Source organism: Pogona vitticeps, chromosome 4, assembly GCF_051106095.1.
Source record: "Pogona vitticeps strain Pit_001003342236 chromosome 4, PviZW2.1, whole genome shotgun sequence".
In the NCBI taxonomy this organism is placed as follows: Eukaryota; Metazoa; Chordata; class Lepidosauria; order Squamata; family Agamidae; genus Pogona; species Pogona vitticeps.
Genome location: NC_135786.1, coordinates 203,853,407 through 203,879,023, shown reverse-complemented (window position 1 = coordinate 203,879,023; position 25,617 = coordinate 203,853,407). Strand labels below are relative to the sequence as shown.

At 41.6% G+C, this 25,617-nt stretch overlaps 1 protein-coding gene across 3 annotated transcripts in view; it reads left to right on the top strand.

The window, feature by feature from the left end:
• Positions 1-25,617, top strand: part of JPH1 (junctophilin 1) — a 92,658-nt gene that overhangs the window by 48,711 nt on the left and 18,330 nt on the right. For 2 of the 3 annotated variants that reach the window (XM_020787545.3, XM_020787544.3), the window contains exon 3: positions 16,829-16,947. The exons of the other annotated variant lie outside the window; for it this stretch is intronic. In XM_020787545.3, coding sequence (XP_020643204.3) covers positions 16,829-16,947 — 119 coding nt within the window. The remainder of the gene's footprint in view (positions 1-16,828; positions 16,948-25,617) is intronic. 3 annotated transcript variants of the gene reach the window in all.

Below are 25,617 nucleotides of genomic sequence, written 5' to 3'. Positions count from 1 at the left end.
GTAAGTCCAAATCAACTTGACAGCACATAATTAGTTAGCTGATTTCAGCACTAAGTTAAAACATGGTTATTCACCAAGACCTTTGGGAATTAAGCATCATGGCTTTAATAAGCGAAGCCTTCCTTACAATTAAAATGCTACACAGCACTTGAATATCATAACAGTGTTCTGTTGATGGGGGAAAAAACAATATTTTTATTGTTTTATTGCTACTTTCAACAAATGTTATACTAGATTTTCAGAAGTGTATAGCACAGATAGGAGCATCTGTGAAGACAGAAGCTAAGTCCTAACACCATTTAGTCACCCATCATATTTTTAAAAGATGTTTGAAGTATTGTTCAAAACATTTGCTGTAGGCTATGGATGAAACCAATAGCAATTTTTTAATCCCATGAAGTTTTGACATTGTACCTCAGTGGAGGGGGATCTCTTTGAAACTGCTATGGAGACTGGGATATTTCCCAGAGCAGCAGTGGAAAGAAGTGCCCAGCGCTATTTTTCTCTAGTTTGGGGTTTGGGTTTGTTTGTTTTGTTTTGTTTTTGCCCTTCTTTTATGGGTTTGCAGATTGCTTTTATTTATTATGTTTGGGGAATAGTTGGTGGGGGTTATGGTCTGATATTCTAATGACTGCCCAAACTGGAAGCCACCTCTCCCTCCTTCCTTGGTTGCTGCACTTGTAAATCCTCCTTTCTTTTAGAGATTGAAGATAAGGCTGCTTGATTGGTTACAGCTCTAGAACAGCCCCAGGCAGTCAATCCGGCTTGTGAATGACTGCTTCCACCGGAGATGACTGCAAGCAGGATGAGGGAAAGCTCCAGTTAAGGAGGGAAGGAAGGTGAGAGAGAGGTGGCTTCATCAGCTTGTTTAAATGTATGTATAAAATTGAGAGAGGGAGTGTGTGTGTGTGTGTGTGAGAGAGAGAGAGAGAGAGAGAGACTGACTCAAAACTGAAAAAAGGAACAGGCAAGAAGGGTGGAAGGCTTGGATTAAGGGGGGAAAGGATGGCTTCATCAAGCTTGTTTGAATGTAATGAGAGGAAATGGACGTACTGAACCGAAGCAACTAATTGTTGAAAATTGACGTAGGAAGGGTTTGTGTGTGTGTGTGTGTGTGTGTGTGTCTGTATCTGTGTGTGTGTGTGTGTGTGTGAGAGAGAGAGAGAGAGAGAGAGAGACTTGACTGTTTCATGAAGAGAGACTTGATTCTCTCATATAGCCATGAAAAAAGCAACCTTCTAAAATTTAATCTCCACTGCATTTAGCTCTGCAGTTTCTGCTGAGAACAACAGAAGTCTGAAGTGTGTAGCAATCACGTTTCTCTATTTCTCATCCCCAAAGCAGGCAAGAGTGTCATAGTTTATTCCCAAAATCTGAATCCCAGACTTTCTGCTCCTGGTCCTACTTTGACTGCAGCACCAAACAAAAGACTGGGGGTTTCTTTATTGAGTCAGTCCATCTCATGTGCAGTCTACCTCTATTCCTACTGCATTGCATTTTTTCCTGTATTGCTGACTTTTCCAGAGAGCTTCTCTTCTTATGATGCCACTGTGGTACAGTACCCTTTGTTTGGTTATTTTAGCTTCTAGTGAAAGCTTACAATTTGCTTTACTTATCTTTCTGACAAGTCATAATAGGTTTGTCATCGCTTTCCTCCCAAGAAGCAGGCGTCTTTTAATTTCAGGGCTGCTGTCACCATCTGCAGTGATCATGGAGCCCAAGAAGGTAAAATCTGTGACTGCCTCCATATCTTCCCCTTATATTTGCCAGGAGGTGATGGAACCAGTGGCAATGATCTTAGTTTTTTTGATGTTGAGTTTCAGACCATTTTTTGCACTCTCTTCTTTCATCCTCCTTGTGAGGTTCTTTAACTCCTCCTCATTTTCTGCCATCAGAGTGGTATCATCTGCATATCTGACGTTGTTGATATTTCTTCCGGCAATCTTAATTCCAGTTTGGGATTCATCCAGTCCTGCCTTTCGCATGATGTGTTCTTCATAAATGTTAAATAAGCAGGGGGACAATATACAGCCTTGTTGTACTCCTTTCCCAATTTTGAACCAATCAGTTGTTCCATATCCACTTCTAACTGTTGCTTCCTGTCCCACATATAGGTTTCTCAGGAGATAGACAAGGTGGTCAGGAACTCCCATTTCTTTAAGGACTTGCCATAGTTTGCTGTGGTCCACACAGTCAAAGGCTTTTGCGTAGTCAGTGAAGCAGAAGTAGATGTTTTTCTGGAATTCTCTGGCTTTCTCCATAATCCAGCGCATGTTAGCAATTTGGTCTTGATTTCTTCTGCCCCTTCGGAATCCAGTTTGTACTTCTGGGAGTTCTCGGTCCACATACTGCTGAAGCCTACCTTGTAGGATTTTGAGCATAACCTTGCTAGCATGTGAAAGGAGTGCAATTGTATGGTAGTTGGAACATTCTCTGGCACTGCCCTTCTTTGTGATTGGGATGTAGACTAATCTTTTCCAATCCTCTGGCCACTGTTGAGTTATCCATTGATGATGATTAAAAAAAAAAATAGCGCACTGGTCCTTTGATATTGGGCTGTGGCACCAGGGTGGGTGAAATGACCTTTAGCCTGGTTTCTTTTTGCACACCACACACAGAATGATTAAAGTGGTAGGAAAAGCCGCCCCCCCCCAACTCTGTGTTGGCTGTTTCTAGCAAGCACATCATTGCTAGCACCACTCTGGCAGCCATTGATGATGATTAAATCCTCTGCGAGCTAGCAAAAATTTAATGCGGCTTGCTAGGCACGTTGGACACCTTTCTACTCACCCCATAGCTGGAATGCAATGTGTTCCAGCAAAAATAGTGCACATCTTTATTAAATTTGGTGCATCCTGCTAGTTTGGTACATAGCCTGGTAGCCATTGATGCTGATGATATATCCTGCTAGTTTGTTACATAGCCTGTGTAGATTCAATAATATTTTGAATTCAAATAATGTATGATTTCCTTCCTTGCGAATCAAGGGAGTAATGTCGGCGTATATAAATTTGGCGGGGGGGGGGAGGTAAAAGGTAAAAATGTTCCCTGACCCCTGGACTAGAGCAAAAATGAGATACAAAAATCTGGCAGAGTAGCACTTGAGGCACAAGCAGCAAAGGACTGTCAAAGTTAATCTTGGACAGGAAGCAGTAGGTAAGATTTATCTAGGTACTTCTCATGAATTCTGTAGAGAATGGCATCAGTTCCTGTACAGGCTGTAAGGAATTAAGTGCAAGATTTAACAGGAGCAAACTGAGGACATTTTGCTGGCATAGAAATCTGAGGGAGGAAAGGGAAAAAAATCAGAAGAACCCATAGACTGTGGAGCCTCTAAATACACAAAATACAGCAAAGCATCTCAAAGAGAGTGTGCTGGACTGGGCCAAGCACTTCATTAGCTCTGAATGTTAGAGGCTGCTTGAAAGGATCTAGTTGAAATGTATTTGGATTTGTGACAAATCTTCCATTTGTTGAATGGTACCTAATCTTCAGTGTGTTTGTAGTTTCACTTCACTTACTGGTAAAACTTTTTCCATTAGCCCCTCCAAACATACAGGGTGAATTTTTAGACATGTGGAAATTATATGCTTGTAAACAAAGGATGATCATGCAGAATGCCATTCAAAAATATATATACCTTCAGGATGTGATACCAAGGGTCTTGATTCCTATCAATGTGGGAAAGCATGCTATGTGATCAGTAAACTTGATGCATCAGCAGGTGGGGATGCCTTTACTGTTTGGATCAAGTGAAACGCTTCATGTTTTTTTAAATCCACTGTTCCTCTTTTACCTGAAGCTTCTGATATTTTGTTTTCTGATCAAGACTGCAATCCTTCGGTCATTTACTTGAGAGCAAGCCCTATTGATGTCAGTGGGAATATGTTCTGGACAAACATGCAGGGAGCTTGAAATATTATTTAAATGGTGACCAAAATCCTGTTGTGTTTTTATGCCAGTGTAGAGCAGTCAGTATAATCTGCATTGATTACTACAAGTTAAGGAATCAACATAGGCATTTGCAGTTGCAACCCAAAAAACACATTGTGCACATCAAGGCACAACAAATGTCTACAGTAACCCCTTAACTTGCTGTAATTTACTGCTATGATTTACACCCATTGTATGAATTGGTGGGCATAACTAATAGGATTTGACCATTAACACAGTTGGGTATTAACTGTTCCTCTGTGTGCCTTAGCTGTTGCTTAGTGCTTTACCACTAACATTTTACTGAAACAATGTTACTTTTCAGTTGTTACTTTACACTGATAAATATTTTTCTAATTATTATTTTTTTAAAATAGGAAAACAACAAAAAATGTTCCTCAGTAACATTTTCAAAATAACAAGCAAACATTACATCAAACCACTTAATGCCAATAGTGCTACCGGACATTTTATTTTTCTGCAAATGCAGTGCTTGTTATGTCAAAAGTAATTCATTGCTTATAAGTTTTGGGCCAAAATCCTCTTGTATAGCTATGCAAAATAGCTTCAGGTTAAGAAATTTCCATAGACATTATCAATTGCCCACTGAGTCACACCTCTCAGTATGTAAATAATTCTACAGGGATTTTTTAACTAGAGGCAGTTTACCTCCCAAAGTTATCCTGTGTGTGTTACAGCAGTGTAATTATACAAGAGAATTTTGAGCATAGCTTTCAAACTCTGGATAAGCAGATTTTGGACTTCAACAGCATGTTTAGCTAATTTAATGTTTTTTGGTAAACATTTCTGTCACACTTTATTCTTCCACATGATTCTTTGCTCCAACTGATCTCAGATTGTTCTGTCTGCTGTATCCTTCCAGATCACTTTCTCTTGCATATCTGCTTGATCCCTTTAGCATCATTTCGTATCTGCATTAAAAATGTTATCACCTGTTTCTGGTATAAATATTTCAGTGGCCTCTGTTTGTGAGTATTGCTTTTATTGTTGAGTTTTTAATGAGATTTGCTTAAATCTTGAAATGCTATAATAATGTATTGTTTTTAGCATTTATACTGTTCATTTTTTATATTATAACCCACCTTGGCTTCTTTTTAGGAGAAAGGCAGGGTAAAAATATTTTAAGTAAATAAATACGTGAACTTGTTTAGTCAGATGTCCAGTTGTCCAGTTCTTACCATGTAACAACATTTGCCCTAATTCTCAGCCCACTGGGCATGGCTCCACCCCTCACATGTGACATCTTTCCCCCCCCCTCCCAGTTCCATTGTAACCAGAACCAAAAGGGCTGGAAACAATTGGTGTGGGTGTATGGAGAAGGATCAAAGCTGCACTGAGAGGTGGTAGAGATGCACACCTTTCGGGGAACCTTGCCTTATAGCATCCACTGCCACCTGTTGACTTTATTATGAGTTTGGCTGCCTCTTTTAACAGAGAGAACACACTTAAATTCAGCTCTTCTTGGCTGCCATTTTTGTTTATCTTGTATCCAGCATTTGGGTCAATAATGCCTGGAGGACATCACAAATTTTGTTGTTTAATAAAACGCGTAGTGGAATATTCTTCAACACCCTTTAACTGTTTTTGCCTTCAGTTGCTTCCTAGAATGTTGCCAACGTTATGTTTTGGTTCTTGTCCCAATGATGGAAGGGGAGGTGAAGATTTTGTTTTTTTTTGTGGCGAGAGGAATTCAGGAGTGGCCACATATGCTGTCTGGCCTCCTGTTCTTATTTGTGCTGGGTGCCAGAGATGAAGTGAAGATTTTAGGTAGACAGTTTTAGCTGCATGATGCCTCTTACATTTGGTGGGCAGAGAAAGAGCCCAAGTTCAAAGGGAAGGGAGTGAAGAAAGCAGTATTTGTTTAGCTATTTGCAGCATGTAGTATGCTTCTCTTGATGCTGTTTAATATCTTCATGAAGCCGCTGGGTGGGGTCATCAGGGGATGTGGGGCATCGTGTCATCAGTATGCGGATGACACCCAGCTCTACATCTCCTTTTCACCAACTGCAGGTGATGCCGTCCTGTCCCTTCAGCGCTGCCTGGGGACTGTACTGGAATGAATGCAGGAGAATGGGCTGAAGGTGAATCCAGACAAGACGGAGGTCCTGAGGGTGTATGCCCCCACTGTTGGTGGCTTGGGTGACTCCCTCTCGTTTGGGGGGTGACCCTTGCAGCAGTCTGGGGATCCATCTGGACCCGGCGCTGTCCATGGAGACCCAGGTGACGTCGGTGGTCCGCACCGCCTTTTTTCATCTCTGGCGGATAGCCCGGCGGCAACCCTATCTTGATGTGGGGGTGCTCACCACCTTGGTCCATGCGCTCGTAAACTCAGAATTAGACCACTGTAACGCGCTCTACGTGGGGCTAACTTTGAGGTTGACGCAGAAACTCCAAGTGGTGCAGAATGCAGCGGCCAGACACCTGAGTGGAGCGAGAAGATACCATCACATTTCTCCTATTCTGGCCGCGTTGCATTGGCTGCCCATTCAAAGTTTTGATGCTTACGTTTAAAGCCCTAAACGGTTTAGGGCCTCGATATTTCGCAGAACGCTTACTCCCACCCAGTTCTACCCGTGTGACTCGCGCAAGTCAGGAGGTGAGGTTGAGGAGCCTGATGCCGAGGGAGGCCCGGAAGGAAAAAACAAGAAACCAGGCCTTCTCGGCGGTGGCTCTTCGCCTCTGGAACAACTTACCTCCTGAGATTCGCGCGGCTCCCTCGCTGGGTATTTTCAAGAAACGACTGAAAACATGGATGTTCAGGCAGGCCTTCCCCCCTTCCAGTTAACTCCTAATTATTCTTTCTTTCTTATTCCGTTACAATATACCCCGTTTCTTGCCATCTTTGGGGAAAAAAATATTTCTTTTCATTTATGCAAATTATGTTATGTTATGTTATGTGTTATGTTATATGCCTAATTGTTTTTATAGTGTGTCTTGTAAGAGTGGTCACAATCGACCAGATAGGTGGGGTATGTATAAATAAATAAATAAATAAATAAATAAATAAATAAATAAATAAATAAATAAATAAATAAATAAATAAATAAATACATACATAAATACATAAATACATAAATAAATAAATAAATACATACATACATACATACATACATACATACATACATACATACATACATACATAAATGGGCAAAGATGCTTTCTAATTTTGAGATATGCACCTCACTAGAAGAGACATTCCCTATTATGAAAAAAATAGCCCCCAACACAGCTTGCTTACTTCTTCCAGCTGAAAACCATAAAGTACTTAAGTAATAAAAGTCAGATCCTCAGAAGAGCTGATGATTTATTACAGTGGTTCTTAACCTTTTTTAAAGAAATGCCCCCTTGAGTCATTGAGGAAGTTATCATCGCCCCCTCCCCGCAGTGATGATATCTTATTTATTTATTTATTTATTTATTTATTTATTTATTTATTTATTTATTTATTTATTTATTTATTTATTTAAGACACTTAAATCCTATGACCCCTGAAAACAGAATTAAATTCCAAGAAAATGAAATGCCCCCCAAAAAGTAACATTTAATGATTCAGTTGCAAGTGAATTTTAAGACGCAAAAAGAAATATAAAAAGGGCATAAAAACAAATGCAGGAACTAAAAATTTCAAGACAAAAAGTCTGAAACTAAATTAAAATTGGAGGAAAATATATATTCATGCACACTGTAAAAAGGCTGCAGCCATCTTCACAGGTTTGGCTTGCTCCAGCGCCCCATTACCGCTCCCCTTCTGCTCCAGCGCCCCCACGCCGCCCCTTTTTGTTCTACCGCCCCCCTGAAAAATGAAATCGCTCCCTGGGGGGGCATTATTGCCCACGTTAAGAACCACTGATTTATTATATTAACCCAGACTCCCGCTTTCACCAAATAGCTTCGATTGTAGATTCAGTCATAATAAAACTTCCCTTAAATTAAAATCCACCTCTTGCAGCATCTCGCCTCCTTAAACCCCTTTTTTCCCCTATTATAAAAATTTATAAGAGAAGCTGTGAGTTGTTCAACCGAGGACAGGGGATCAGGGGCAAAAGTCTGTGTCTCTGTCCTTGTCAGTTCCAGTTTCTGTTATTCAGGCGTGACACATTAATAAAATACCAATCTGTCTGGGTTTAAAGCTTGTTTGCCGCTTCCAAGATTACACTGTCTTCTTTGAAATCAGCCACTTAAGTTTATTTTGTACTTACAAAGGTGATGTTGAAACCAATTAGTCCTTGTTTATGCAGTCATTCGTAAATCTTCATGCTTCCCTCCTGCCTGCGGAGCTTCACAGCTAAGACGACATTAGAAAATGGCGTCAGCGGAATCCTTTGTCTGGAGAAGGAGTAATCTGAGAGGTGGTTGCTTTCCACCCCCCAGGAGATCTCCGCTCTCCTACGACTCAGGGTGGGCTTCTCCTAGCCTTCCCAGTCTCCCCCAATTTCTTGGAGAGAGTCTGGATTCACGGCATGCAGCAGAATTCTGGAGAGTCCAGATTTCTTGCTGCCTCGCTGTTTATGGCTCCACCCCCTCCCAGATAAGCATAGAATTTTTTAATGATTAAAATTCCCATATTACATTCAATTTGAATGTTTAAACCCTATTATCCAAAACTTCAGCACATATCCTGTAATGCAAATGGGTATTATTGGACTGCCATCCCAGAATGTCTCACCATAAGCTATTCTAGATTCAACAGAGAGAGTTGCAACCCTGAAGCATCACAAATTGCATTCTTCTGCATGTGATATACACACAGAGACACTGCATTGCTGTCCTTTTTGATTTAAAGTTAATATGAAGACTTCTGCAGTGATAACAATAATCTGATATCTTTCCTCTGTTCCTGGAAGAGATCCTTCTGTGAACATAAACCTCCTTCTATGACTAGAAGCTTCATCTATGGATAGAACAACATTCAAGAGCAGCAGCAGCTTCTTCTATAATTTTTTTCTAGAATATTATTGGATCATAAGTAATACACTTTAGATTATTTTAAATAAATGGCAGGGAGAGACTCAACACGTTCTCAATGGCAATGGCTCCATAGGCCAGCCTACCCTGAGGCTTCCCTTCCCACATATTCTTTCTTGGTTTGCCTTATACTGAACACTCCTCATTGACAAATTCCATATTTCTTTGACTAACCAGCCCTAGTCCACAAATCTCCTTCCTAAATGCAACCATTTGCTTTGCTACAAGCTTCTATGCCTGGTTCTGTTCCCGACATTCATGCTGTTTCTTTTGTTTGAAAAAGGTTCATGCCAAGTAGTAGAGTTAAGGCTTCATAATGTAGAGATTCATTGAATGATATTGACTTTCTCCTGGTCTCATCCAGCAAATAGGCTGAGCGAGGCAATTGCCTGAAGTGGCAGACGTTGAGGGCAGCAACAGAATCTGTCCCAGAATCCTGTTACCAGTGCTTTGGCTTCTCTAACATGGAATGGAAATAGTTGGTTTTTCTCTCTCTCTCTTTTTTTAAATGCAGTAACGTTTCATAGTTTGCCCATGTTTTGGTCAATTTTTCTGTTAGTGTATTTACTGGAACTTACATTTTAGTGTTAAACTCTGCAGTACAGGGGCTATAATATCAGGGAGCAATCTTGGGGCAATGTCAGGTTGAGAGTAAATACAGTAAGTTGTTCAAAAATGTGGGATAAGTGGTTTGAATTCATCTTTACTACATTTCAAAGCAAGCATTTCCAGAGCATTTTCAGAACATTTCCACCACATATGAAGTTTATTTCTGCACCCTGTGCCACTTTAATTCAGGTGGGGAGAAGTCTTCTGTGTTGTATTTCGTGAAGGAAGTTGTTACAAACCTGGCAAGATGGCGAAATCTATTTAATGTTTACATCCCTGTAGCATCTTAAAAGACTGGCATAGTACCTTTATGTTCTAGGTTGGCCTTTGTTAGTCATCCATGCAAACTATCTTAACATACTTAAAAGGATCTTTTGATTTTAATATATTCTAATGTCAGCACTACTTTAAAAAGTAAAAGCTGGATGAGTTCTTTTTATAAGAAATGTAGTTATACTCCTAGCAGTGATGACAGAAACACCTCATTCTTATTCCATCTGTCAGTACTTTCTGTACAAAGATGTGACGCACAAGAGTTCTGATAAATGTTCTGATGAGTAGGAGTTTGCACTTATCAGAAGGGATGAAACTGCGCACCAGAGTGAAGTGTGAGGAGTCTCTTCTTTGCTGCTGCTAGGCTTAGAATAGAAGGCCTTTGTCATACCTAGTGCTGTACTGTTGAAGGGCAGACTCCAGGGATGTGAGAGTGTAAGTTTGTTTACATGACGGACCCCCTCCAGCTTAAGTCTACACTAAAAGTTTCCCCAGTCTGCCAGAACAGATTCTGTAGGTACAGAGAGCTCCTGACAGAAGCACTTCTATTTGCAAAGTGATTTCTTTGGCCTTCACCCCAAATGATTATATCCCAGAACAGCTTCTTTACAGAGAATTTGCTTCGAGCCCAAATAGAGACAGATGAAGGCATAGTAGCAGTTTTGTGTGGGAGGAGTAATGGCCATTCCACCTTCCTCTTTACATCACCTGGTAAAGTCCCTCCCAGTTCTTCACATCCCTCCCTTGCAGCATTAATATCTTCCTATGTAAGAAAGTCTTTGGCTTTTTATTATGTTTCCATTTTTTTGTAATCCACCTTGAACTACATGAGGAAACATAACATGGTATAAATATTTTAAATAAAATAAATGAATAACCTGGTGGGTGTAGAAAGCAGTATCTTTAAGTACACCATATGTGCATACAGCAAATGATAAATATGTACAGTTCTCACACTTAACCATCTTTTCACTTAGTAGTAATGTGTTGAAGGAACTCTCAGATGGAAGCAAGTACAAAAGGAATCAAAAGGAAAATTATGGTTTATGTATAGCAGAATTGGTTCAAACTAAGGAATTAGGAGGGATAAAGATGAAAAATGGCAGGCAGAGGACAACACATTTTAAGTATCACTCCCTGTGTGCTGCTTTGGCAGAGAGTGATAGACAAAGTGTCATGAAGAATGGGGGGGGGGGAGTCAAGAGCTCTAGTGAAAGAAAGCCAAGGATAAGGCAGCATGCAGTGAACAGTGGGGACAGAGGCAAACTGAGATATGCCAGGACTTGGAGCTTTATACGTGCTGAATTGGAATAAAAAATTGAGCAGATAGACAAATGGGAGAGGAACAAATCATAGAATAAAAACTTTCTAGAGCAACACTGGAAAACATATTTTAGTTTCTAGGCTGAGTTCAGTTTTGGAGAAGTTCTTGACAGGGGGCTGTATTTCAGTAATGAGAAGAGTAATAGACAAATGTGAAATGTCTGCATTTTTAGGTTAATGCTTTTAATGCCAATAATTAAGCTTTAGTGGGGGCATTTCAGCCTTAAAGTAAGGGGGGCAGACAGGGAAATCATTAGACATGGGGAAAGAGGCATGGCCTTCTGGGAGACTAGAGAGAGCCATATTGGGATCCTGGAAGCACCAGATTTAGCACCAGCATTTGAGGCTGCCCTTCCTTGTCTTAGAGAATGTCAGTAAACAAAATGTCATAATCTATAGGAACTGGAGCTGAGCACTCCAAAAAGGCTAGCCGAGAGGTGAGAGAAGAGGAAGAAGAATGACCGACCTAACAAATGTTGCACTTAATGCCTTTTTTGATGCCATGCTACAGTACTTTGGTACACAGATGTTTTCAGCGAGACAAAAGAAGTCAAGATGTGTGGTCAGCCAGAGGTGAATGTATAAGCATATATAATTTCTTTTAATGTGTCATTAAAAAGTATTATTCTTTCAAGATGATTCACTATGGGGATAGGATATAAGAAGTCTTTGTTTCTCTTTGTGGAACAGGATAGGGAAGACAAATATCATCTGCTCCACATGAAAGGAGGGGATACCATCTGAGTGATTTCTGTTTATATTGACTTTGGATCTGTGTAGAATCTTCATTTTGGCTGGGGGAATTAAGTGATGATGAAAAACAATAATGCATGATAAATGAGGGGTTAGTTATTGTTTGAAAAGTAGATAGTGAAATTAATCAAATAATTATAATAAGCCAGTGTTGGATTACGATTCAGGAGATCTGGGTTCAACTCCCCTTTTGGAACCTCAGGATGGGGCAGCAATGGTAAACCACTCCCCAAACATACCTTGAAAACCCCATCAGATTCATCATACATTGAAAGTACTTTGACTGCACATAGCAAATAATAATCATTATGATAATCTTTGTTTTGTGAAAGTGTAGTTTATCAGCCTGAATTTTAACATGAAGATTTACACAGAGTTGTATACAAAGATCCATTCAGTTTGTCTCCTCCATCCAGTGACAATTGTGTAGCACAGGGGTTCTCCACCCCCCATGGCAATTGCCTTCTGTCTCCTAGACTATCTGTCTGTCTACGTTCCTAACATCTCTGTCTTTTCCCATGTCAGTGGGATTCGTCCACTTATTTTTGTACTGTAGACCATGAGTAGCCTCTCTTTTGGATAAATGTTCAAAATGTTATTTAACCTTGCTTGTATCATCACTTACCTCAGTCAGATTTATACTTTTCACCAACTTTCGCTAACTTGGTACTTTCTAGATATTTTGAATTGTAACTCTCAGAATTCTTGACCATTTGCTATGCTGTGGCTTCAGTACATGAAAATTTAAGTCCAAAACCAAAATACATGGAGGACATCATGTATTTGGAGAGTGCCTATGAAGAGATTACGTAATGCAAGAAGGTTCAATATGTTTTCAGATATTCATCCCTACTGTGTTGCTGCATTTCTTTACCATTATATTTCTTTAAACTTATTTGTCTGTTTCACTTAATTTAATCTAAAAATTAAAACACAAAATGTTACACATTAAAAACAAACCATAACAGTAACTAAAATACATTAAAATATTAAAAATACATTAAAATGATTAAAAACAAACTTAGGGGAAAAAATAGCATCTAGGGTCTCAGTCAGAGTTATAAAAATCCTGCATGAAGAGGTGGGTCTTTGGCTGTCAGTAGAAGGATAAAAAAGGGAGGGGCCAATCTAACCTCCTGAGGGGACAGCATTACACAACCTGGAAGCAGCCACAGAGAAGTCCCTCTCTTGTGTCCTCAACAAGCATATTGACAATGGCAGTGGGACTGAGAGAAGGGCCTCCTCTGAAGATCCTAAAGACCAAGAAAGCTCCTATGAGGAGACATGGTCCTTCAGATTGCCTGGAACCAAACCATATAGGGCTTTATAGGTAATTACCAGCCTATCGTTGTTGTAGCAGAGGCATTATGTGCTTCCTATAACTGATCCTAGTCAGTAATCTGTCAGCTGCATTTTGAACCAGCTGAAGTTTCTGAATCATCTTCAAAGGCAACCCCATGTACAGAATGTTACAGTAATCCAAAGTGGGATGTAATTAAGACATGTGTCACTGTGGTCAAACTAAACATCTCAAGGAATGGGCACAGCTGGCATACCAGTTTTAACTGTGCAAATGTATTGCTGGTCACTGCTGACACCTGGGTACCCTGAATTCAAGAGAAAACTCAAGCTGCAGACTTGATTTTTCAGGGAATGTAACCTCACTCAACATAGCTTGCATCCCTATTCCTGTTCCACTCATTTCATCATCATCTGCTCTCTGGTAAACCAGGGGACTTGTCTGGATCTACTCCATGAAAAAAGACCTTTAGGAGTAATCATGTCCATGACAACACTACAGAGTGTTCCTCCACACCCAGATCACCATCATCATTCCAAGCACAAAAGACGAGGTACAGAGTACACCCTGCAGCCAAATTTCACTTGAGACAGACCCATGGTAATCATGGAGGACAAGAAGTCTTGAGCCACTCCTAATAAGGTGGCCTTGGCATGAATGTTGAGGTCTCCCAGTACTTATAAGCCTAGGACTCTAGCATCAGCTTTGAGACCATGTCATGTGTTTTGATATACTATCATGGTGCTAAATGTCCATGTTTACACCCTGCATTTTTTCTTTCCTGTAGTGACAATATTCATTATTCACTGTTAGTGTCTGAGGTAGTTAAGAATATTCTATGGCAAGAGCAAGAGGGCACGTTGCTTACTTTCCCTCTGCTTTGAAGCCTTGTCGACTTAAGTGATTATATACACCATGCCTGGAATGTAGCTATGAGTGTTCCTTAACTGGCATTGTTTCTTTTGTGCAGAGAGAACTTGATTCATTATGGGGCGAGACTGAAACAAGTACTGTATATTGTTGGTTAGACGAAGAGATAGCAGAGAGAAGGTTAAAGCTACAAGTCAGCGGCTCAGAATGAAAAACTGATATAATACTGTACACAGAATCTTATACACATTTATATAACCAAAATGCTTTAATTCCACATTTCCCCTCCAACATATTCTTATTGTAAGATTCATTTTGCAAAAAAGTGAAATGTAATTTTTTAATGAAATGGAATTTACTTTACATGATTTTATTTCTCAAATACTTAAATAATTCTTCAGAAACTACGTGCACCTGTAATAAAAATATAGAAGCATTTGGTTATTTATATTTTCAGTCTTCCAGAATATTCAGTTCATAGAGCTGCCTTTGGATGTTGTGCTGTTGTGTTTGAGTAAACAGTGCTAGTTAATGCATAGGGGCTAATGTTAGATGGATGTACAATTAAGAAAAGAGGATCCCATACCTTTCCTGTGGGTGATAATAAAAAAGTGTCCTCTGCATCGTATCTGAAGGCATGTAAGGCACGAGGGTGATAGGGAAGGGAGCAGAATTGGAACAGTGAGCAAGAATTGCAGAGAAGTTGCGTTCAGCAACTGTAACATTCTGTAACTTCGAGAATGTCACACATTAACTGATCTTAGGGGGAATCCAACTAGGTTCCATATGCCAGTGACATCATGGCCAATGTCCCATGGTTGCAGAACTAGGCCGGCTTTATCCCTCTGTGGCAAGGAGCTTTTCCTTTTTGGCCTATGAGCTTTCTGCATGGTCCATGGGCTGCAAGTGATCACTTCCAGGAGTGGGAAAATGTCGTATTGCCCAGACCATGTTGATCTTGTCATACTTTGGATGATAGGCAGGGTTAGACCTGGTTGAGGAAAGCAGTCAGAGAATACCAGGAATCAGAAGGTGAGTTAGGAAAGAATGCTGCCAGAAACTCTGAAGAGCCACTGCCAGTCAGAATTGTCAGTACTGGGCTGGATGGACCACAGTGTGTAGCAGGGGAAGCAATGCATAGGAACCTTCCTAAAGCCCAATGTGGGTCAGGTTTCAGTAATCCCTCTTCTTTCCCGTACTCCCCCTCCATTAACTTTAGTAGATGAAGAATGTTTTTGTGATTGTTGTGTTTCTAGCTGGCCTGTGGATTCATGAAAGAGCATAAGAGGCCTGCCTAGACCAGGCTAAGTGGCTATGTAGTACAGCATCTGTGGATACATGTGGCCCTTCACTGTTTTGGATTGTCAGTCATGAAACCTCTTATTGCATAAACCCTGGCACTGTTGGCTGTCCCTGCTACAGCAGATGGGAGTTGTAAGCTAGAAATAGCTGAAGGACCACAGATGCCCACTGCTGTAGTACAGTGTCCTGTTTCACACAGAAGGTAACTTTGGGTCTCTAGGAAATCCACAGGCAGGAAGTGAGAGCAATAATTCTCTTCCTTTACTGTGTTGTAGAAACTCAGAGCCAAAATGATGCCGTGGATAAAGTGGTGCACTTGGACTCAAAAGAGTCAGGTTCAAATCCCCCCCCCCTTGGTCATTTGAACTCACAGAGAAGTAGTTCTGGTAAAACTACTCCTTAAATATTTCACATACCTTGAAAACCCTACTAGGGTAACTATAAGGCAGATATGATTTTACACAACATAGCAATATAGCAGTAACTCATATTCAAGGGTTGAATCTTAAGGTTGCATACAGCCAAAATAATAAGAAGTTTCATGAATTGTGGCAGTGGTATTTCACTTCTTGTATTAGTCCAGATGGCATGATAAGTCCAATGTCAGCACACCAAAAAAAAAGGCAGGAGTGAGGGGAGAGCACTGGCTAGAGAGCTATTGGGCACATGCACTTGAGCCTGTTGTACAGTTTGGAGCAATGTGCACATAGTGAGCCAGTGACCCTTGTGCCAGCTGAGAAGAAGTGGAGCTAGATGCCCAGTTTTTTCATATCTTCATATACAAAAACCAAACTATTTCCTCCTTCCTTGCTGCTCACCCTGGGCTTGTCTCCCCTCCGGTAGACTCAGAAAAACATAATAATTCAGCTGGTGCCCTGAGACCTGGCAACCCTACTGTGGATAAACATGTTCCCTCTGACCTTGTCTAATATCCTTTGTCTAGGAGCCATCATGGCATTTTGTGGCCATAAATTCCGGAAGTTAACAATAAACCTTTGTCTCTCTTGTATCTTCCCTGAGAAAACTTCATTGGATGGCCCAAGGCTATTATGAGAGGAAGGAAATTCATTTTCCTATCAGCCTTCTGCATAACACACGTAACTTTCTAAACCTCTTTTGGGCTTTCCCACCCCAACTTCCTGTGGCTTGCTTCTTTTTTTTTCCCCTCCTTCTGACTAGAAAGCCTTAAGATTGGCTGGGTTTATGCACAGGAAAATCCTCCATCCTCCTAGTTGTTCTGACAGCACGCATGCACATTCCATAATATCGGGAAATTAAAGAGGTAACTCGATGCTGATGCTATGTAACATTATCATAGTTAATTAAAATCACTATGAATAATAATTTTATCTAAGTATATATTAAAAGCTTCTTTTCCAGAAAGAGGGATAATTATGTCAAGTAGTTGCATTGAAAAAAAAATAAAAATAAAAAGAACACCTGTATTAGTAAACACCCTTTTTGTTGCATCCCTTACAGAACTGCACATGCAAGAGCTAAAGCTGATGCTGCAGATCAAGCCGCCCAATCTGCCCGTCAGGAGTGTGACATTGCCAGAGCAGTTGCCAGAGAACTTTCCCCAACTTTCTACCAACCAGGTAATGTGAGGAGTGTTTAACAAAAAAAAAAAGGTGTGATTGGATGCACTTAAGAAATTTGGGAATTTGTTATTTTTGAGTAGGATCGTTGGGTCACTGAGCAAGAGATAGTAAGAAAGAGAGTCCGGGAATTTTATTTTATTTTATTTTTGTACAATAGCTCCCATAATTCCCCAGGTGTCATGGCCAGTGGCTTGTTTACCAGAGTTTCTGGGATACATAGTCCAGAAAATAACTTTGGGGAGGGGATTGTTATACTGTATTTATAAACTAATGAGAGAGTTTGCACCTTATTGTATGCACTAGGATTTATGCAAGAAAGCACAGATCAGTTTAGCTGTGCTTTTGCTATGTCTATGTTCTTTATTTTATTTAATTCTGGGATTTGTAGCGTGAGGGCTCATCCCTACAGTGGTACTGTCCTGGGTCATTTTGCTGTTTTTTTCTTGCAGATGTGAATAGATCGACACAGTATTTGCATTCACAAATTTGGAGGCTATCTGTTGCTGGATGTACTGAGAAACACTGTGTTATTCCAGTACTACCTGTCCACAGGTAGTACTGGAATAACACAGGAGTTGCTCCCTTATATGTCACTCCCTTGGGATATATAAGAGATTATCTTCCCTTTTGCCTACATTCTCCACCTCAGTCCATCCATTTCACTCTGTTCTTTCCCCCACTTCTTTTACCCACCCACCTGTTTCACTGAGTTTACCAGTATTTGACTTTTAATTTTTTTATTTTGAGTTTTCATTCTACATTGTTTAATCAGTATTTGATTTCAGGGGGAAGCAACTATTGCCATGTTTTGAGGAAGGCCTGTGCCACAATAGCATGCAATACAGAAATTTAAACTTGCTGCGTGTGGAGTGGCATGTACCCTCTAGTGGCATAAATTGTGGTCCCATCATTTGAGATTAAAGCAACTTTATTGTACCCTTGACAACAAGATGTCTAGCCAACAGAACTGAAATGGAATTTGTGCTACTAAACATGAATAAAATAGTTTAATTGCATAAAAAATTTTTCCATCTTGAAGAATCTGTTATCTGATGTAATAATTTCTTTGTGTTGTATTTGGAAGCTGCCTAGAGTGGCCGTAAGACCAGATAGGCGGGAGATATATATAAATAAATAAATAAAATAATGGGCGATTGCTCCTTAGTGTTTCTTCCTAAAAACATAACTTAGCTTTTGAAATTTAAGAGAAAAAGAAAAGAATTATATACTCTGCAGAATTTGTTGGTCAACCTTGCCTTGACTGCTTCCCAGCTGTGATTCTTGTGAGAACCCCCTCCCCCCCCTGCAAAAAAAGCTTCGGCAGAGCAGAACCCCACTCTTTCTCTTTGTTACTACTGGTGCTGGAGTTACTCAGCCTGGCTGGCTTCTCTTGTGTTTACCACCTTATCAGCTTGAACTATAGTGATGGACTTTTCAGCCAAGCCTCAGAGCACCAGGTTGTTGGATCTCCTGAAGGATACCACTGATCTCTCTGTGTTTTGCAAAAGCCTCCAGCTTGGTACTGTTTGCAGAGGGTGGGATTGGAGGGGAAAAGAGACTTCCTTTGTTTTAAATTCATATGGTGGGGGGATGAGTCCAACTCATCCAGCTGTCCCATCTCTTGCCATAGCTGCCTGTAAGAGCACAGTGTGAAGCTCTTCTACACAGCTGAGCCCTCACATTTTCCTCTGTGCAGGGAAGTGCTTGAGATGATGCACAGCCTTCCAAGCCCCCACCCCTGGCCAGAAAAGGACGTCTGGATTTGGTTGAGAACTTTGCTGTCTGCCTGCTGATGGGAGACAAGCTTGAACACAAGAAATGTGGGAGGGACACATTTTCTACTAATAGGTTTGTGCCTCTGTTGTGAATTTGTTGGTTGACCAAGCTTCAATATTCTAGCCTATAGTTCTTCCCCCTGGACACCTAACGTCTTCATGAAGACCTTAAGAAATTGACTAGGGTGGCTGAATTCCTGGTAGATTCTTAAACGGACTCTGCTCATTAAGCCTTCAGAGCTTCTAGAGTATTGATTCTGGAATAGTGATGTGCAGGAGCCTGTAACTCTATCACTAGGCCCAACATTCCAGGTTAAACTTGGCTGCCACCCCTTTTCTTAGGGAAAACCTACATAGAGATTCCTTTAGGCCTCACATTCTGGAGTCCAAAGGAAGCAATTTTTGCCAGACAGAAAGGAGGACCGAAAAAGGAGCACACTCTCTTGTTGATCCAAGGGGAAGCCTTTCTCGTCTTCTGCATAACCTTTATACACCCATTTCTTGCAACAAGGCTGCTGTTAGAGAAAACAGTAGTCCTATCCAAGAGCGGGGTTGCAGATTCCACACAGACTGGGTGACACTACATACATATCTGTTCCATCATAGTCAGGACATAGTTCTTCCTGGTTCTCATCCAAATATAGTTCACCCCAGGGAACAGGAGTGAGACGAGTTAGATGTGAAGAGGGTGCTCCATACTTACAGCAAGCTGAGTGTCATCTCCTCTAAGCCCAGGGATCAAGAGAGGCAGTCTCAGGTTGACATTAACCACTGGGTAACAGTATGCATCATATTGAGTTCCAGGTCTAGGGATGGCCTTGTTCCAACAGGCATTATAGCTCACATTATCTAGCAGTACCACCCATATTATTTAGCAATGCCATCTTCATATTGAAGGAGGTGGGGGCAGCTTGAGGCTGAGCAATAGCAGTCTGCCTAAGGCCATTCAGAGTTCATAACTGATCTTGAGCCCTGGTGCTGTTCATAATACTTCAGCTGCCATAATGTATATCAGTCTCTATATACAAGAAGACACATGAGCCAGTAATATTCTCGCAGGAAAACCATTCCAGTGGTACTTATTAATGAAAAGATGTTGATGTATTTAGTTTGTGTTAAAAGTTTGAAATATTGACTCATTTTTGTTTGAATTTGACCTGTCAATATCTTCTACTAACATATTTCTAATGTAGGATTTGCATTTACATATGCTGCAATCTGATGGTAAGTCACAACTAGAATAGACTTATTAAACTTATGGAGAAGTTGACTCACGAAATCCCTGCTGATTCAGTGGGCCTGCTGTCATTGCAACTTACACCCAGATTTCAGCCATTTACAACACTTAATTACAAAAAAAAAAAATCCTTTACAATTCGTCTAAAATAAAACTCTTTGAAAAATCTAATAAAATTCGTAACATGTGAAAGAAAAGGAACAGGGAGATATATAGGGATATATACAAATGTGTAAAAAGAGACTGAATGGGTGGCATTTGTACAATTTGATGCAACCATAGGGTAGAGCAAGTAGCTGCTGGTTGCCCACAAATGGAGCAGGACCAATCCCATGCATCCATGCTCAATCTGCTATCATCAGGTTAATTTAAAGAAAAAATGCCACAGTTCTGTAGTATAGGCTATAGTATACCTGGGAAGAATACCTGTCACCTAAGGAGAATGCCTCGGTAACGTCCAAGATCTTTCCTGGGCACTCCAACTACTGAGGTGCTTGTAGGGCTCAGAGTTTTGTGCAATGCAACCAGGGCTGAAAAGATCCTTATCTTCAGTGCAATCTATTTTAACTCTCATAGGCATCTGTGAGGCAGAACAAAGACCTATTTTGCATCTTAATGTATCATCCCCAAAACACTGCATGTGCCAGAAAGATATGGGCCAGCTCTTAAAGGGAGAGGGTGGATCATTGTAAGTAGAAACACAAGCAAAGTCTTTTTTTTCGCTCTCTCGATCCCTTTGCAGCTGCTTGATATAGCTGCAGAGTGATGCAAAAGATACAAATCATTGCTAGCTAGGATTCATGTTCTTGAATTCTCCCCTTTAGTTTATGTCATTTATCAATTTTTGTGTCAGAAAGTTTAGACTATAAGGATTGTGTGTGTGTGTGTCCCTGTGGATCAATGCATGCATTTTTCTTATAGAGGCTCTGAGTGGCTAGGTCAAAATTAGTACATTAGCATCCTTTTTTTGAATGTGGTGGCACAAATGTCAGTGCCTGCTGGTCTTTTTGACATTGCAAGAAGGTGATTGTGAGTAGAATAGAATTTCATTCTTGTGTTCTCTCTCTTTCTCCCTCTGAGTATTAAACACACCCCACATTCTTGAAATTGTATAATCCCCCCACCATCCCAAGTAATAGTTCTGTGCATGTACCTGTGACAAACCCAGACCTACTGGGATCTGCCACACAGTTACACTAAGCTGCCACCAACCATTCCCTATAAAAAGTCACACAGACCAGGGATGGATTTTTAAACAGTAAAAGAATAAGGTTTATTTTAAATACAAACAGGGTAAATAAAACAATCAGGTGAATAAAATAAAGTAACGTGGCTTATTCTCACACACACAAGCATACAGTTTGGTTCACCTAGAACCTTTAACTTAAAGCACAGACCCTGAACCCATCAGTTCTGGCTAACCAACAGACCCCTGAACCTTTCAGGTTGGTACTCTGACACACAGTAGTACCCTGTCAGACACCCAGACTCCCACAACAGCTCCTTCTTCCCCAGCTGCTGCTTCGTCCCAACCCAGTGTCTCACAGTCTGTCTCAGCATCTCCTCTTCACCACACAGGCATCACATATTTATACAGTACAGCCCCTCCTCCTGATGTCCCGCCTTCCACTCCCCATAGGATGGAACTTTCCCTCCAAACCCATGACAGACAGGTAGCATCAGTGCTGTTATGTAACACCTCCCCTCTTTATAAGTTGTTTTGTAGGGGGAAAGCTAAAAGTGCTTTTCACCAAAAAAACAACCTGTATAAAATACACAACAACAGTAATACATACCAAATAATACTTACATCCAAAGTTAACCATAGCAAATAGGCATTTCAAACATTTACCATAGGCATTACATCAATTTTACCTTTATTAATACAAACCAATTTAAAACCAGGTACATTTTAACTTTTTGTCTTCATTATATACATATAGTCCATGTTCTTTCGCCGTCTTCAGTCTTCAGGTCTTCTTGATAAGGCGTCAGCAACACAGTTCACTGACCCTCTGACCACCTTCACTTCAAAGTCATAGTCCTGTAAGTTCAAAGCCCACCTCATAAGTTTGCTATTGTGGGTTTTCATTGTCTTTAACCATTGCAATGGTGAATGGTCAGTACACAGAATAAAATGTCTTCCCCAGATGTAAGGCTTGGCCTTCTGGATCGCGTAGACTATGGCCAAACACTCCTTCTCCACGGTTGCCAAATGTCTCTCACCTTTTTGAAGTTTCCTACTCAGGTAGGACACTGGATGCTGGTCACCATTCTCATCCTCCTGGCACAGAACTGCTCCTACCCCGCTGTTAGACGCATCGGTGTAGATGATGAACTCCCGGTCGAAGTCTGGAGCCCGCAGGACTGGATAGTTGATGAGCGCCTCTTTCAACCTCTGGAACGCCGCCTCACAGTCGCTGGTCCACGGGATGCGGTCATCAGCCTTCTTCCTCGTCAGATCGGTCAGCGGAGCCGCAATCTCGCTAAACCTCGGGATGAACTTTCTGTAGTAGCCCACCAACCCAAGAAATGATTTGACTTTTTTCTTGGTGCTGGGTCTAGGCCAATCACGAACAGCTTCTATTTTGGCCTCCAGGGGTTTTATCATTCCTCCCCCTACCATGTGACCCAAGTATTTTATTTCTGGGCTACCCAGCTGACACTTGCTGGCCTTTACTGTTAGCCCTGCTGCACTTAACCTCTGCAGCACTAACTCCAGGTGTATCAGGTGATCTTCCCAGGTATTACTGAAGATCCCTATGTCGTCAATGTAGGCCACTGTAAAGTCACTGAGCCCGGCCAAGGTCTGGTCCATCAGCCTTTGGAATGTGGCTGGTGCATTTCTGAGACCAAAGCTCAGGACTCGAAACTCATAGAGACCAAAAGGGCTGCAAAAGGCAGTCTTTTCTTGATCCCTGGGATCAATTCTTAATTGCCAATATCCCTTTACCAGGTCCAATGATGAGATGAACCGACAACCCCCTATGGTTTCAATCAGGTTGTCTAGCCTGGGCATGGGGTAGGCATCAGGAGTGGTTACACGGTTTAATTTCCTGTAATCGACACAAAACCTAATGCTCCCATCAGGCTTGTCCACAAGGACTATCGGAGAGGACCAAGGACTAGAAGAGGGGACGATTATATTCTCCCTCAGCATCTCGTCCAACTCCTTCCGCACCTTGTCCCTATAGGGTCCCGTTACTCGGTATGGGGATACTGCCTGCGGGGGTGCATCCCCTGTGTGGATCCGATGCATCACTCCCTTCACTATCCCCGGCTTGTTGGAAAACACCTGGTGATATTTACTAAGCAGCATTTTTAGTTCTTGCTGCTGGTCTTGGGTGAGTGCAGGACTGATCTTTACCTCCTCTGGGTTGTATTTTACTTCCCCTCTACCCTCCCAGAAGGGTAATTCCGCTTCCTCACCCTCAGCTGCTTTTATCGTGAATAAAACCCTCTGTTCCCCTCTGTAGTAGGGTTTTAGGGCATTCACATGAACCACCCTCCTTGCTTGGTTCTCCTCCTGCTCTATTAGGTAGTTCAGGTCTGACATCTTGGAAATGACCCTATATGGTCCTGCCCATTTGAGCTGCAGTTTATTCTCTCTGCAGGGCCTAAGCCAAAGCACTTCCTCCCCTGGGTCAAAGTGCCTCTCTCTAGCTTTGCGGTCATACCATGTTTTCTGTTTGACCTTCTGCGCTTGCAGGTTTTCTGCTGCCAGCTCTAGATTTCGCTTTAGGTCATTCATCAAGGTGTCTATGTAAGTCACAACGTCTTGTGGGTCATCCTGGGTGATCTGCTCCCAATTTTGTTTTATCAAATCAAGGGGCCCTTTCACCCCTAAGTGTGCAGCAAACATGTCAGAGTGACCCCTTTGTAAGATCATGGGGCGATACTTTGCAGGTACCACCAGCTGACTTCTTATCCCATCTCCCCCTTTTGAGATATTCCTCAGGGTCTCTCTATATAAAATCTCCTTTTTCTCCAGAAATCTCACTGGGGTTTCAGGTGTTAGCTGGGCGTCAGTCACCTGTTCAAAACACTTTTGGAGAGTGGCGTCTGCCTTTTGCTCCTGTCCAAATCTGCTGTCTGTGGTTAAGGTTTCCACCACAGCTTCTGAACTCCCCTCTGCTTCCGTCTCTGGCTCATCATTACCCCCCTGAACTGTCCCTGTGGTGGCTTGTGAGCGTGTAATCACTAGCACCCGTTTCACATGTTCAGCCAGGTCATTTCCCACGAGCACGGCTGCTGGCAGAGTAGATGAAATCGCTATCCGCCAATCTCCCCTCCAGCCTTGAAAGTTGACAGGTACCTCTGCTACTGGCAGAGAGATTACCTGCCCCTCAATACCTGCTACCTTTATGCTCTCATTTGGGATTATAAACTCCCTAGGAATAATATCTGGATGGCACAGGGTTACCTGGGAACAAGTGTCCCGCAGCCCCCTATACTGACGGTCAAGTATTCCTACGTCCACCCCTGCTGTCTCAAACAACTGAGAATCTGTTTTTATCAGCAAGCAGCGCTTTACCTCCAGAAGAGGACCATTTTCCTCAGCCTGATCAGCAGAGGTAGCTGTTCCAGACTGAGTAGTCATGGCAACAGGCTCCCTCTGTGACAATGAGCTTTGCTCTTTCTGGACACAGAACACAGCTTTTGGCTTGGTCCCACTAGAATTCTGAGGCACCATTCCTTTTAGCTGCTTTAATTTCTCACACTCTGAGATTAGATGACCCTTTCCCTGACAGAAATAGCATTTTCTGGTATATTTTGATTCTCTCTCATCTTGTTTTGGTTTTCCCTCCAAAATCTGAGGTCTTGGTTTCATGTCTGAGGGCTTCCCTTCACCATGGGCCCCTCCCCCTTGCTGGCTTTTCCCTGGTCCCTGAGAGTACTTGCTGTAGGTTTCTTTGGGTTTACCTACAGATTTCCCCTCACCCAAGGGCTTTCTTATTTGGGAGATAAAATCCGCGATCTCTGCGGCTTGTGCCACAGATTTTGGTTTCCTTTCCCTCACCTGGAATTTCAATTCCCCATGCAGAACTGAATAGAACTGTTCCAGGGCTATCAAGTCTTTAAGCTGTTCATAGGTCTCTGTTCCCTCCTGCGACAGCCATTTCTCAAGCAGCCTCACCAATTGGGCCCCCACTTGGGTAAAAGTCTGTTCTGGCTTCTTGGTAAGGGACCTGAATCTTTGTCTCAGCTGCTCTGCATTTATCCCATGTCTGGCAAAAACCAGTTTTTTAAACTCTGCAAAATCTTTCATCAGTCCCTCAGGCATCTCGGCATAAACCTCAGCCAGGCTACCACTGATTAAAGATCGCATGATGGTCATCTTCTCAGTTTCCCTCACTGAGAAGTCCACAAACGCTCTTTCCACTAAGGAAAAGAACACCTCAGGACAATCTCCCTTGTGGTACACAGGGAATTTCTTCAGGTCAGCCTTAGACAATTGGCCTCCCTCAGAATCCCTATTATTATTATTGTTCTGGTTCATCAGTTCCAGTTTTCTTAATTCAAACGCCATTCTTTCTTTTTCCAGAGCAATTCTCTCTCTCTCCCTCTCCATTTCCATTCTTTCTCTCTCTCTCTCTAATTCAAATTGCCGCTGTTTCTCTCTTTCCCTTTCCTCCATTTCCCTCACCCTCAGTT